This window comes from Palaemon carinicauda, chromosome 13 (genome assembly GCF_036898095.1).
Source record: "Palaemon carinicauda isolate YSFRI2023 chromosome 13, ASM3689809v2, whole genome shotgun sequence".
NCBI classification, from domain to species: Eukaryota; Metazoa; Arthropoda; class Malacostraca; order Decapoda; family Palaemonidae; genus Palaemon; species Palaemon carinicauda.
In genome coordinates, this window is record NC_090737.1 from 33,575,373 (window position 1) to 33,591,197 (window position 15,825).

The window sequence follows — 15,825 nt, forward strand, 5'->3', positions numbered from 1 at the left end:
TTACCCTTTTTCCCTTACTACTTTGAGTATCCAGATGGCGCTGTATGTCGCCACCATGTTTATTCCTATAAGTGTAGCGCTACAGCTCGGTGATTTTCCCTGTTGCTCTTTCGTGTACGCTCTACTTTTTAGATTTATCATGTAATCTCCAGCCTCTTCTGCCTCTGGAAAGTTGAGTATTTGATCTTTACATTGTATAAATTTTAGCTCTTGCCTCACAGGGAAATTAGGTTAATTTAAGTGAGAGAGCTTTGCCTGAACCGGAGGCGTCAGGGCGCTGTCGTTCATTACGCATGAGTTATTTAGCCTGAACGACTTTACGGGTATTAATAGCATGAATATCTTGAAGCTATACAGTCTTCATTGCTAGGAGTTAATTATATTATGCCGATTGTATTCTTGATAGTTTCGGCAATTTAAGTAACCGAACTTTGCTTGCGCTAGGCTTCCTAGCCTATGAGTTTTAGTTTACTTTCATGCATGATATAATAGACATTCCTAGTGTAATAACAATTAAATGAAGCTATTTAGGCAATTTATACATGTAAGATACATTGATTGCATATATATATTCCTCTTCTGAGATCGTATACGAAAGAGTTTCGGCAATTAAGGTAGTCGATTCTCACCCGCTGCTAGGCTACTAGCCTAGTGGCTTTAGTATACTTTCATACATGTTCCCCGGTTACCCTCGTGTATCGTTTTATCAATTCAGGCGGAGATAGATATCTCCTAGAATTATTATATAAACCAATACTCGTCTCCAGTGGAGATTTAAGGGTAATCTTTCCTTTCCTCTGACCGTAGCCTTACGCTACAACCCTAGTGGGTCTTGCCTTGAGTAGGCACTCAGGCATGACTTGGCTAGGGTTTTCTGTCTCTTCCCTTGGCCGGCAGATAGCGGGCTTTGGGTTTCAGTCAGAAACTCAGAGTATATGGTCTTTTGGCGGCAGCCGGCGGCTGGGTGAATAGTCATTCCCCTGCTGGACTAGGCTGCCGGCATAGGAGGCTAGACCTCCCTAGTCCGCACTTGAAGTGGTTGTATGATGCTTCCACCTTCTCCCTGCGGTCTAGTAGACTAGTCCTGTGCTTTCAGACCCTAGGCTGAAGAATAGATATTCTTCTGCCTTCTAGGATGGTGCAGGCACTGGAACTCTGTTTCTCCCTTGTTGAGAGGAGGTGGCAAGTTTGCCGCCGTCCCCTTAACTGTATTGGCAGACCCTAGGCTGGAGAATAGATATTCTCCGGCCGCCTAGGATGGCGCCGATACTGAAACAGAGTTTCTTAGGGGTGTGGTAGGACCGGAAATCCTGCCGACTCCTTCCACACTTCATACAGGACCCTTTTCCCTCCCACCTCTGTCCTTTAGTGATGGCCTAGCCATCGCAACCCTTTGGCCGTCGTCCTACAATCTCACCACTTGCCAGCAGGTTGTGGGGCCGGCCGGAGCTCCTAAATGCAGTGGCTTAGTCGCTCAGCCCTCCCTTACGGACGCAAGGCTCCGGGAAAAGCTATGCCGGCTAGGCCGGCTGCCAGCAGGAGACCCCTATACTGTAGAGTGTTCTTCAGTCCTCTCTTGGACTGCCATCCACATACCAGTGGCCGGCAGAGACCGGCAATGTTTTGTGTTTGGTTGGAAGCCTGAATGATACATTCTCCCCTTCCATTTGAACCCTCATTCTGGAGAAAGGCAGCAAGACTGAAAACTTACACCCTTATTTACTGTTAATGCACATTTAATAAGGTACCCTTCACTTCTTGCTTTTTCTCTCTCTATCCGCTAGTGCCACCGGGTACTAACCGAGAACTGCCGGCTTGATGCTGCCGGCCACTACCCCAGCCGGCAAGGTGTCGGCTAGGACCAGTGTGCAGGCCGCCTGCGAGACACCGGCAGGACTGACCTAGCCGGATAGTGCTGGCCGGGTTGATGCTGCCGGCCACTACTCCAGCTGGACCAGTGCGCTGGCAGCCGGCAAGACGCCAGCAGGATTAACCTGGCTGGCTGAGTTGATACTACCGGCCACTACCCCACGCCGCCAGGTGCTGGCCTTGCCGACAACATTTCGGCTAAAACTACAGTATGTGATTATACAGTAGCCAGTATATTTGCAGTATAGATCATACTGCAGACAGAAAACTATAGTATAAATTATACAGTAGTTATTTTCCAACATACCCTGTGTATCCTTGCACAGTCTATTGTTGAGACCAATTATATATGGAAAGAAAGGATTTCTTTCCACATACTGATAGATGATCAGTTACAATTTACTCAAATTATTAAAACCTTTGGAAAGTTAGTGTTAAGTTACACTTATTTATCCTTACAGGTTAAAATTCTTCCATTTGATTTCTTGAATAGGAAAACTCTAGGTTTTAATTTTGGGGGAGGTCCCAGCAATTGGCTGGACAGGAAACACAAGTATGTGTCTTTCCTGCAGGTCATGATCCGAGAAATATTGCTTCGTCATTAAATTTTTTTCCAATACATGGACTTTGGGCGTCTTCACTCATACACTGGATGGAAGTCATCTAGAGTGTTTTTTAAACACTACGCGAAGCAAGTGCAAGAGTTGAAACGCTTTGTGATGGTGGCAGGTAGTGTCCTAAAACCTGTTGTTTAGAGCTGCGAGGAACAGTGAATTGATTGGGACTGTCAAAGTTTGGGTGAAGGTTTTGACACTTCACAGTGCAATACTTGAAGATAAGTGGTACCAAGGTGACACTATGGACTGTTCTAGTTATTAAGGTGAAGAGACATAGAGATAACACGTGTGCCGTGTGTTTTTACACAGTGTGAAGAGAGAATCACAAAAATACATATTAGAAAATGGAATGAATACTCAGCTTTTTGTGGCCCTAAAAATTTTTCCCTTCCAGGAGAAATAAACATTTTCTGGTCTTGATTGTAAAAACATTTCTTATTGCATTTATTAACATTATGTTAACACTATGTTATGTGTGTTGATTTTGTTGGTTATTTATTACCGATAAATACTTGATGGGTATTTGCGTCTTATTTCGCCCCAAAAATTGATTTCAATAAAGATATGCTTGAGTATTATTTTTCTTTAATAATCTGCATTTGTATATATGAACAAATTATATAGTTGATACCTTTGTTCTTGCATACAGCGAGACATGTATGCTCTTGATGCTTTGTTTGCTCATATGGTATATGCAAACCTTTGTTCAGATACGAGTACAAACTCTATCTGGCTACGCATACAGCGAGTCCTGTATGCTCTTGATGCTATGTTTACTCATATGGTATATGCAAACCTTTGTTCAGATACGAGTACAAACTCTATCTGGCTACGCATACAGCGAGTCCTGTATGCTCTTGATGCTATGTTTACTCATATGGTATATGCAAACCTTTGTTCAGATACGAGTACAAACTCTATCTGGCTACGCATACAGCGAGTCCTGTATGCTCTTGATGCTATGTTTACTCATATGGTATATGCAAACCTTTGTTCAGATACGAGTACAAACTCTATCTGGCTACGCATACAGCGAGTCCTGTATGCTCTTGATGCTTTGTTTGCTCATATGGTATATGCAAACCTTTGTTCTTGTATGAGTACAAACTTTACCTGGCTATGCATACAGTGAGGCCTGCATACTCTTAATGCTATGTTTGTTCATATGGTATATGCAAACCTCGAGACTCTTTCCTAAGTTTAGTATGACTCTTCCCTGCAGGGGGCAGGAAGCACTAACATGGTTTATGATTAGCAGTAATGACGTACTGTATAACGGTAACGTCATATGTCTCTATGGTTTGGATGACCAAGGAAAAATTGTCCTGAGCTTAAGGCACATTTGGAAAATCCACAGATACAGTACTTTCTAAATAATTTTCTGGTAACCTTCCATCGGGACGACATGGCCTGAGCATAAAAAACGGACCGAAAATCTAGTTTTGGTTAAGGTAGCCATGTCGTCCTGATGGACCCGCCCTCCTTTTCTATAGAAAAGGCCTTGGCAGGATCCCTCTCAAGACTACTATATCTGTAGCACCTTGCTCAATGCTACAAGGAATAAACATGGCGGCAACTTGCAGCGCCATCTGGATACTTAAAGAAGTAAGGGATAAAGGGTAACCTTGATAGCGGCTCCCCTTAAGAAATTTGCCACTTTCCCCCTCAAAGCGAAAACGCTATACGGGTGAAGTTTGCTATGTGTCGTATCAAGATATACGTCCCCTGATTTATGCGATATCCTTAGGAGAAATTTTAAGGATATTCGTGCCAGGAGTTAGAATTCTGAAGACTTAAAGGTAAATTCTCTGGGAATATCACTGTAGTCAAATATACCCTAGGAAGCTACTTATAGGAACCTTCCATCAGGACGACATGGCTATCTCACCCAAAAATAGATTTTGTCTGTTTTATAAAATAATTTTGCTTTATACATTCATATACCAAGGCACTTTCCCCAATTTGGGGGGTACCCGACATCAAACAAATGAAACCCAAAAAGGGGACCTCTCCTCTTCGTTCCTCCCAGCCTGACAAGGGACTCAACCGAGTTCGGCTGGTACTGCTAGGGTGCCACAGCCCACCCTCCCCTGTTATCCACCACAGATGAAGCTTCATAACGCTGAATCCCCCACTGCTGCTACCTCCGCGGTCATCCAAGGCATCGGAGAAAGCAGCAGGGCCTACCAGAACTGCGTCACAATCGCTCGCCATTCATTCCTATTTCTAGCACGCTCTCTTGCCTCTTTCACATCTATCCTCCTATCACCCAGAGTTTTCGTCACTCCATCCATCCATCCAAACCTTGGCCTTCCTCTTGTACTTCTCCCATCATCTCTTGCATTCATCACCTTCTTTAGCAGACAGCCATTTTCCATTCTCTCAACATGGCCAAACCACCTCAACACACTCATATCCACTCTAGCTGCGAACTCATTTCTTACACCTGTTCTCACCCTCACTACTTTGTTCCTAACCCTATCTGTTGGAGATACACCATCCATACTCCTTAGACACTTCATCTCAAACACATTCAATTTCTGTCTCTCCGTCACTTTCATTCCCCACGACTCTGATCCATACATCACAGTTGGTACAATCACTTTCTCATACAGAACTCTCTTTGCATTCATGCCCAACCCTCTATTTTTTACTACTCCTTTAACTGCCCTCATCACTTTGCATCCTTCATTCACTCTCTGACGTACATCTGCTTCCACTCCACCATTTGCTGCAATAACAGACCCCAAGTACTTAAACTGATCCACCTCCTCAAGTAACTCCATTCAACATGACTTTCAACCTCGCACCACCTTCTCGTACATCTCATAACCTTACTCTTACCCACATTAACTCTCAACTTCCTACTCTCACACACCCTTCCAAATTCTGTCACTAATCGGCCAAGCTTCTCTTCCGCGTCTGCAACCAGTACAGTATCATCCACAAACAACGACTGATTTACCTCCCATTCATGGTCATTCTCGTCTACCAGTTTCAATCCTCGTCCAAGCACTCGAGCATTCACCTCTCTCACCACTCCAACATACAAGTTAAAAAACCACGGCGACATCATACATCCTTGTCTCAGCCCCATTCTCACCGGAAACCAATTGCTCACTTCATTTTCTATCCTAAAACATGCTTTACTTCCTTTGTAGAAACTTTTCCCTGCTTGTAACAACCTTCCACCAACTCCATATAATCTCATCACATTCCACATTGCTTCCCTATCAACTCTATCATACGCTTTCTCCAGATCCATAAATGCAACATACACCTCCTTACCTTTTGCTAAATATTTTTTACATATCTGCCCAACTGTAAAAATCTGATTCATACAACCCTTACCTCTTTTAAAACCACCCTGTACTTCTAAGATTGCATTCTCTATTTTATCCTTAATCTTATTAATCAGTACTCTATCATACACTTTTCCCACTACACTCAACAAACTAATACCCCTTGAATTACAACACTCATGCACATCTACCTTACCCGTATACAGTATAGTGGTACAATACATGCACAAACCCAATCTACTGGTACCATTGACAACACAAAACACATATTAAACAATCTCACCAACCATTCAAGTACAGTCCTTCAATATCTCAGCTCTCACACCATCCATACCAGAAGCTTTTCCTACTCTCGTTTCATCTAGTGCTCTCCTCACTTCCTCTCTTGTAATCTCTCCCTCATTCTCATCCCCCATCACCGGCACCTCAACACCTGCAACATCAATTATATCTGCCTCCCTATTATCCTCAACATTCAGTAAACTTTCAAAATATTCCGCCCATCTTTTCCTTGCCTCCTCTCTTTTTAACAACCTTCCATTTCCATCTTTCACTGTCTCTTCAATTCTTGAACCAGCCTTCCTTACTCCAGAAATTCTTCTTATGCTCTTCATATGAATGACCCAATCCCTGACCCCACCACAGGTCAGCTGCCCTCTTTGCCTCACTTACCTTGCGCTTTACTTCCACGTTTTTCTCCATATCTTTCATAATTCTCTACACTATTACTCTGCAGCCATTCTTCAAAAGCCCTCTATTTCTCTTCCACTTTTACCTTTACTTCTTCATTCCACCATTCACTGCCCTTCCTCATGCTGCCTCCAATAATCTTCTTGCTATATACGTCACTTGCAATCCCAACAAAATTTTCTTTTACCAACTTCCACTTCTCCTCTAAATTACCAGTTTCTCTAACTTTCACTTCGTCATATGCCATTTTCAACCTTTCTTGATATTTACTTTTTATTCCCGGTTTTATTAACCCTTCAACCCTCACTAGCTCCCTTTTACATCTACCTACTCTATTCCCCCACTCTTTTGCTACAACTAATTTTCCTTCTACCAAAAATTGATCAGACATACCGTTAGCCATACCCCTAAACACGTGCACGTCTTTCAATCTTCCAAACATTCTTTTAGTTATCAACACATAATCCATTAATGCCGTTTCTACTACTCTTCCATTTGCCACTCTTACCCATGTATACTTTTTTTTATCTTTCTTTTTGAAAAAGCTAGAACTTTTCACCATCTCTTGCTCAACATATGTCTACCAGTCTCTCACCACTCTCATTTTCATCTGGTACGCCATACTTCCCAATGACCTCTCCAGCGCCCACTCTAGCATTTAAGTCACCCATAACAACTACATAATTCCTTCTATCCAATCCTTCTACACACTTAGTTAATTCATTCCAGAACTCATTCCGGTCTTCTTCACTTTTCTCACAGCCTGGCCCTTACGCACTGACAAAAGCCCAACATTCCCTACCCAACCTAACCCTTACCCACATTAATCTAGATGATATCTCCTTCCATTCCACTACTTTACATGTCAGTCATTCACTCAGCAATAAAGCCACACCCTCTCTCGCTCTTCCCTTTTCAATACCTGACACTCTACCAGACATTTCACCAAACATCACTTCACCCTTCCCTTTTATTTTCGTCTCACACAAGGCCAATATATCCATCCTTCTATTCCTAAACATACTTCCAATCTCACATCTTTTATTCCCTATCGTACTACATCCACGCACATTCAAGCACCCCAAAACTAGAGTGCGGGGAGCAGTCACTCTCCCCCGAGCTCCACTTCTTTGATGTCTCACAGGATTATAATACAGCAGAGGGGTTTCCCAGCCCCCTCGTCCCATCCCTTTTAGTCGTCCCTTATGACACGCAGGGATACGTTGGCGTTATTCTAATTGTTGTTATATTTTATTTTATTAGGTATCTCACTACTGATAGTGTAGATGTTGCCGAAGCTGCCAGCAGTGCCTTATATAAGATCTTAGCCACTCAAGATGGTTATAAAGCTGCTCGAACTCTTGAAGAAAGTGTCCTTAGAGCCTTATATCCATTCATGTCACGTCATAGATCCAAAGCAGGTTCTCCTAGTGAATCAGGTAGGCCTATGATTTAAAGCAATCTAAAATGCCAAGTTTAAGTTTGAAATTTTAAAGCTAATTCTAAAAAAAGTGTGAGCCTTTTATACCCAGGGGTTTTAAACCTTTCAGATTTTGAAAATAAAGTTCAAGTTTGAACTGTCAAAGCTAGTTTACTTTTCATAAAGTGTGAGCCTTTTATACCAAGGTGTGACCTTTCAGATTCTTAAAATTAGAGAAATACAAGATTGGTGGTGTAGGATTTAAACCTTTGAGTTGACATTTTTTACAGAAAATTTAGGTAAAGTGTTCAGAGTTCTGTTTACCAGGGCAAAATCTCGGAAACTACCTGCTGCTAGTATTCTATGGACTATAACTAAAACCATGCTAGATCTTGTCAGGTATTAGGTGATTTTATGTGATTTAAAGTACACAGGGAATATATGTAAAGCATTATTATGTCAAAGGATTATATATATGTATTTATTCAGGTTTCTGTTAAATTGAAAAAATTTCAACTTTTAGAATGTTGTTCATGTAAAGTGGTACCATTATTTATTTTGCAGGGATCGATTGTGCTACATATAAATTTATTGTCGAAGACTGTGGAAAGTGGATTGGTGGAAGTAATTTTGAAAATTGGATATCCAGTCTAACATGTTTGTTGATTGAAGCAGGATGTGGAAGCGAGATTTTGACTTACGTACTCCCTGTTTGTAGAATAAAAGTAAGTTTTTTATGATTTTTGTTTTGTGGTAATGGAGCTTAATAAAAATGATAAAGAACTTGATAGTCATTAATTTTCAGTAGAGATATTTTCAGATTATATATTGATGATGTGTTTATATCATGGTAAACTGAAAACGTACCTTTAGTTGAGAATAAAATCCTCAGTTGACAAAAATTTTGGGTCTTTTTATCTACGATGAGTATCCCTCACATGAGGGATATCGGTAACTAACTACCTCAGGCGTAGAATCCTCCTCTGCTACCTAATGCTACAGAAACTTTTCATCATATAATTTGACCACCCTTCCTTGTTCTAGAAGCTTGTGCCTTCAGGGAGTCAGGGCATCTCTACAAGAGATCCATTCTGTAGTATTAGGGATCAGTGGTCGACCCAGAATTTCCCCCCGTTCTACTCTATTTCATTGATAAAGGATAATGGAAACGTCACCAGTGGTCTGGAGATATAAACATTGCAAAAAGTTTGGAAATACACAGTAGTATTGATGTGTAACATGACTGTTGTAGTAGCTTAAATCAGAAGGTAAGGAGGAACAGTTTCCCCACTTCTGTGCAAGTTGACAAAATAGGAGTACATCTGGCTGGCAATTTACACCTTTCCCCTGTTCAGTTTGATTCATTGCTAGATCTCAAATGAACTTGGTTGCTCCCAGATAGCCACAATCTGTTAGTATTTTAGAGCAGATTGCAAACTTACTTGTCAATCTTCGTCAAGAACCTCCACTCAGTCACGACTGTGGAAGGCTACTGCCCAGTCTTGAGTCCTGTCTTCTAATTTTAGAGCATAAAGCTCTCCTCTTTGTGGGAGTTTTCTATTATTGTTAAAAACATCAAGCAATTCTGTCCACCCCAAGACAGGCCCCATGAGTGGGATGTGACCTGTGTCCTCAAGTCTCGAGTTATGCTCTGTACAAGCCTTTGAGAAGGTCACCAGAGAGGAGTCATAACTCCCAAGATCATCTTTTTGTTAGCAGTAACTTTGATGATAAGAGTTTGTCTTTTTTGTATATCCCATTAGGTTGGAAGAAGGTCTCTTAGCTTCTTGCCCGAATTCGTTACCAAACCAAGAACCCGTCAACACACAACAAAGATTCAAGACCATCTCCATGCCCTCGTTTCATGAAGCATCGGTAGATCCCATCTAATCCGAAGGTCAATAAATGGCCCCATCTGTAAAAATGTAAAGTTACGGGGAACCACCCCTTGTTTTTGTTCTGCGAAAGGGGACCAAATAAGCAATATGTAGTTCAAGGAAGATTTCTTTCAAAACATTGAATTACAAAGTTGTAGCTCACTGATGTAAGAAATTATTGAGCAATCTGGATCACGTTATAAGAAAATACAACAAGCAAATTTAAAAAAGATATTTGTTCCAACACAGAGTACTTACCTCGAACTACTTTCTTAGGAGTATCTGGGATTCTCCTCCCAACCGACCAGAATTTTGTGTAGTTTCCCCTATCTCCGTTTTCTATAGTGGGTCCCTCTGTGGCGGAAGGATACTCGCCCTGAGGCAACCAGGGTCAGTGTGCGAGAGTATGGATCTAGGTTTCGGTCACCAGTAAGCTTCTGGTCGCGGCGTGATTCACATCTCACCGCTCTCTCACATCCCGTGTGACCCTTTGTGTCCCCACGTGGTTACCGCGTGTTTACCGATTCCTTTGTATCCTTTCATCCACTTCTTTCTCCTGTGTTCTTGTGTTGCTTGGTGCTTTTGTGTTCTAGTATGGATCATCAACGTCGTTGCCCCGGGCCTAAGACCGGTAAATCGTGTGGTGCGTTTCTATCTAAATCGGAGGTTGACCCACATACCCTGTGTTTATCGTGCAGGGGCAGCATGTGTTCCCCGCCCGCCACGTGTCTGGAGTGCGAGGCCTGGCCAGAAATCCAGTGGGCCTTGTACGGGACAAAGAAGAAGAAGGCATTTAAGAGATCTCCTAAGAAGGTGGGCGCCGCCTCGCCCTTGGTTTCGCCCACAGCTCCTTCGGAGAGAGGTTCCCCTTCGCCTTCCCCTACCCAGAGTAGGGGACGAGGTAAGTTCGTTGCGGGGAAGCAGCCCATTGCCGCTCCCCATGAGTCCGATGTTCCTGATGTGGGGGATGTTGTTTCTACGCAGGCGTGTTGGAGGGCCTGCTGGGGGGGCGGGAGTGTGCTCGGGAGACAAAGTACTGTTGCCTACAGGACCCGCCTCTACCGAAGACCCGGTGTTGGGGAAGAGGGCTCCGGCTCCTTCCCCCGTATCATGGCAGTGTGTTTCAGGAACTTCAGCGCCCGGGGGAGAAGTAGACTAGGAGAGGCCGCCGACAGGTTTGTCGGACCCGGACTCCATCGTTTGGACGGCGCCTAGAACGTCCTTCAGGTCGCTGATGCACCAAGAGGAAGAGTTCAGCGGCTGGTTTGCGTCCAGGAAGACTGTATGGACTCCCCCGGCGCCGTCATCGACGCTCCCGCCCGACTTTATGCAGCTATTCACGCCGGTGAAGCAGCACGTGGACCCTACATCATCATCGGAGGTCTCGAAGGACTCGGCGAGCTCTTCTTCCACCTTTTCTTCGTCCTCCTCTTCACCATCTTCGTCAGACTCGTCCTCATCGAAAGACTCCGATCCCAGTGAGGCGAGAAAGAAGTGGAAGAGGTCCCAGAGGAGGAGGTCTCGCTCCCGCTCAGCCCTGTCCAGGAAACGCTCGAGGACCTCCAAGAAGAAAAGCAAGAAAGAGCGTTGGTCCAGGGATAAGTGGGTCCGTGTGACGATTCCCTGCAGTGAGTTGATCAGGGCAGCCTCTGCTTCAGGCTCATCCGGGTGGCCCCCTAGAACCGCAACTTCGCCCTCACGACACTGGACGTCCGATCGGTCCGCCCGTCGTCCGAAGCCTCCGACACAGGTCGGCTTTGCCAAGCCTAAACCCGCAAAGGCACCGGCTCCATCCGCCCAGCAGAGAGAGCCGCCCCTTCGGTCCGATAACATGGCTCCTATACCCGGTTCCACGGCAACTCTATCCAAGCGCCCTGGTCAACCGGAAGATCACCGTAGGCCCCTGGCCCCACGGAGCTTCTCGGGATGGGGTAGACCCATGACGGCTCCCTCTGTCTCAGCGGAGCCACCCATGCTGGAAGTTCCCGTGCCATTGGTTCAACAAGAGAGAGAGGACCTAGCCTTCCACGTGGCTCCATCCATGATCGACGGTGCACCCGACGCGGAGGATCAAGTGGTGGAAGGACTCATGGACGGTGGAGAATGCTCGGTAGATGACGTCTCCTCCTACAGGAAGGTGCTGGCTCTGATCAGACGGCACCACAGGCTGGACGACCCGAAACCCTCGACAGAGCAGGTCTGGCTCTCGGGTCTGGGCAGGTTAGTAGACAACCCCGTCCAACAAAAGCCGTCCCTAACCCTTCCGTTGGCCCCATATGTTAAATTGGGGATGGACCAAGTGGACAGATACGTCGCGGGTCAGGCAGACTCTCTCAGGGCCCAAGGGTCCTTCAAGCTGCTTCCAGGGTTAAGGACCCAGAAGCGGTTTTATGTCCCGCCCAGTCAAAGCAGCGATAGCCACTCTTAACCAAGGGAGTGCGGAAGACAGGGCCTCCTCCGCCCCAGTGTGCTTTTCCCCAGCAGAGGCTGCAATGATGGAGGACACGGCCCAGGACATAGTGAGCGTCACGTCATGGCTGGACGGTTGGGCGTGTACCCTTGTAGGCTTTCAGTCGTCCCATGATCTAACAGTGCCGGAAAATCAAACCTTACTCCAAGAACTGATCCGCTCAGTGGGGAAGGCAATGAAATTCCTTGCCTTTCAGTCCCTCATGCAGACGGCCAACTGGGTTTTACGGAAAAGAGACACCGTTCTCTATAAATTGGTTCGTAGGCTGCCCGAGAGAGAGGCGAAGTGCCTGAGGAACTCCCTGGTGTGAGGCAACTCCGTCTTCCCCCTGAAGGCAGTGGAGGAAGTTATGGAGAGGGTAAGAAAAATCAAGGAGACAGGAGAGTCCAGGATCCCTACATCAAGGCGACCAACACACAGAAGGATTGCTCCGGATGGTCTCCACTCCTCGGCAGCACAACCCAGACAGGACTCCCCTTCGTCTTCCTGGCGTCAAGCCTCGCAGGCCTCCTTTAGGCCTAACTACTCCAACTCCATGAGAGGACGGTCGAGCCGCGCCTCCAGGAGGAGGTAGGGAGAGACGCCCCCTAATTCTGCCGAAGCCTCAGGTAGGGGGATGCCTCAAACGTTCTTGGCAAGCATGGCGGGACAACGGAACAGATCCATGGTCCGTGGCAGTCCTGAGGGACGGGTACAGAGTTCCCTTTCTGGTGGACCCGCCCCTTCTAATCCCCGACCAACGGGTGGAGTGGTTGGCTTCAAAGACCCCTTGAAGAAGGCGGCATTACAGGAAGAAGTGTCTGCTGCCATGCTCACCAAAGGGGCATTAGAACTAGTCAAGGACCCCTCCCCGGGGTTCTACAGCAGGCTCTTCCTGGTGGAGAAGGCGACAGGGGGTTGGAGGCCGGTCATAGACCTCTCGGCCCTCAACAAGTTCATATGCAAGACCGACTTCAAGGTGGATACCCCGAAGTCGGTGATGGCAGCCTTGAAGGAAGGAGACTTCGTGATGTCGCTGGATCTCAAGGACGCGTATTTTCAGATCCCTGTCCATTTCTCCAGCAGGAAGTTCCTAAGGGTGAAGTGGGGTTCCCAGTCTTTGCAGTTCAGAACCCTATGCTTCGGACTGTCGACAGCTCCTCAGGTCTTCACAAGGGTCTTAACAACAGTGTCAGTCTGGGCTCACGAGCAGGGGATCCGCCTGATTCGGTACCTAGACGACTGGTTGTTGCTTTCAGCCTCAGAGAAAGTACTGAAGGTGCAAGGTGTGAAGCTTCTACGGTTCTGCAAGGACTTGGAGATCACCGTCAACTTGGAAAAGTCACAGTTGATTCCCTCAACCAGGATGACTTACCTGGGGATGGTCCTAGACTCCAAGTTGGAGAGGGCCTTCCCCTCCTCAGAGAGGTTATAAAATCTGGACCGAATAATTCTCCCCTTCCTATCGGGCCTCCCAAGGAGAGCCAAGGACTGGCAGAGGTTGGTGGGCCACCAGGTGTCGTTAGAGAAGTTAGTCCCTCGGGGGAGACTCAAGTTCAGGGCGGTTCAGTGGAACCTGAAAGAACTCTGGTCCCCGGGGAGTCCCCGCACAGGTTAGACACAGTGTCCCCGGAGACGAAGGAAGCCATGAAATGGTGGTCCGACAGGGCGAACACCCTTAAAGGAATGCTGTTCACGACCGCTCCGCCGGAGGTGTTGCTCTTCACAAATGCATTGAAGGAGGGGTGGGGAGCCCATCTTCTCGACGAATCAGCAAAGGGAAGGTGGTCCCCCGAGGAAAAGAATTTTCATATAAACGTCCTAGAACTGATGGCGGTTCAGAGAGCGTGCGTAGAATTCATCCACCTTCTCCAGGGGAACACGGTGGCGTTAATGTGCGACAACGCCACTGTGGTGGCCTACATGAAAAAGCAAGGAGGGCTAAAGTCGAGGGAGCTGTGCGACCTCACGGCAAAGATTCTGGAATGGGCCAAGAAGGAACACATCGAGCTCACGGCCAGGTTCATTCCAGAGAAGAGGAACATCCTAGCCAACAGCCTCAGCAGGATGGGCCAAGTAGTAGGGTCGGAGTGGTCCCTACACCCAGACGTGGCCCAGACAATCATCCTGAGATGGGGATCACCGGTAATGGACCTCTTCGCCACAAAGCTCAACGCCCAGCTCCCCTTGTTCTGTTCTCCAGTGCCAGACCCAGCAGCGGTGTTTGAGGACGCCTTCCAACACACTTGGGACTGCTTCGACGTGTATGCCTTCCCTCCCTTCGGAACCCTCAGACAGGTCCTCAACAGAGTCAGGCGTGCAAAGAACCTGCGGATGACTTTGGTAGCGCCCTGGTGGCCAGAGAGAGAGTGGTTCGTGGACCTAAAGGAACTGGCGGTCTTTCCACCCTGGCCGCTTCCGGACAGAGAAGACCACCTCCGTCAGCCCCACTTCGAGAAGTTTCACAAAAATCCTCGGTCCCTCCGCGTGGAGGTTATCGAGCGTCTCCTGAGGAAGGAGGGATACTCGTCTAAGACTGCCGCGAGGATGTTGGGGTATCTGAGACGATCCTCAGTCTCAGTTTATCAAGCTAAATGGGCCACTTTCACGAAATGGTGTGCCTCCCAGAACCTCAGGCCTCTGGATGCCTCCATTCATAATTTAGCGGACTTCCTGGTTCATCTGAGGGACGACCTAGGAGTTTCTATCCCGACCATTAAGGGTGTGCGGGCCGCATTGGGTAAGGTGTTTCTCCTCAAGGGACTCGATCTAGGAGCTTCCCGGCAGATCTCGATGCTCATTAAGAGCTTCTAACAATCGTGTTCTCCCCGGTCCTCTAGAGTGCCGCAGTGGGACGTGGCCAGAGTCCTTAAGTCTCTTTCTAGACCACCCTTCGAACCTCTCAGGAACATTCTTGACAAAGACCTCACCCTCAAGACAGTCTTCCTCCTCGCTCTGGCCTCGGCTAAACGAGTTGGCGAGCTCCACGGGCTGTCATACGAGGTTTCGCACTCGAAAGTGTGGAAAGATTTGAGTTTCAAGTTCTTGCCTGTTTTTGTAGCCAAAACGCAGAATCCCGCGTCCTTTGACCCTAGGTTTGAGGGATTTTCGGTCCCAGCGATTCCACGGTCAGACAATCCAGGGGATTTATTGCTATGCCCAGTCGGGGCAGTTTGGAAATACCTGGAAAGGACAGCCAGACTTCGCCATGGGATTAAGAGTCTGTTTGTCTCCTCGGGCCCGGAAAAAGAAGGCAGTGTCTAGGAACACCATCTCCTCCTGGTTGCGTCAAGTCATAAAGAGAGCCTATGACATTAGGGGTCTGAGCACGTCACTAGCCTTCGATAAGAACATGGCGGTGGGCCAGATCCTGAAGGCAGGTACATGGTCCAGGCAGTCCACGTTTACGGCCTACTATCTGAAGGACTGTACAAGGAAGTCTCTGGACTCCATCTCCATCGGTCCAGTCATTTCCGTGCTCCAACAGGTTTAAGGTTGAAGCCCCGGGGAAGCCCTTGGGAAGTAATTCCAAGCGACACAAGTTCCTTCCTTACTTTTCCCCCTTATTCCTGCTTCCCCTCCATTCCCTTTTACCTTTCCT

The 15,825-nt window shown here is 46.8% G+C and overlaps 1 protein-coding gene across 2 annotated transcripts in view; it reads left to right on the forward strand.

Annotated features, from left to right (window-relative positions):
* The window catches only part of tefu (Serine/threonine-protein kinase tefu), a 912,746-nt gene that overhangs the window by 157,353 nt on the left and 739,568 nt on the right, over positions 1-15,825 (forward strand). The window contains exons 34-35 of one of the 2 annotated variants that reach the window (XM_068385553.1): positions 7,742-7,917; positions 8,463-8,623. The exons of the other annotated variant lie outside the window; for it this stretch is intronic. Of the exons in view, the coding sequence (XP_068241654.1) occupies positions 7,742-7,917; positions 8,463-8,623 (337 nt within the window). The remainder of the gene's footprint in view (positions 1-7,741; positions 7,918-8,462; positions 8,624-15,825) is intronic. 2 annotated transcript variants of the gene reach the window in all.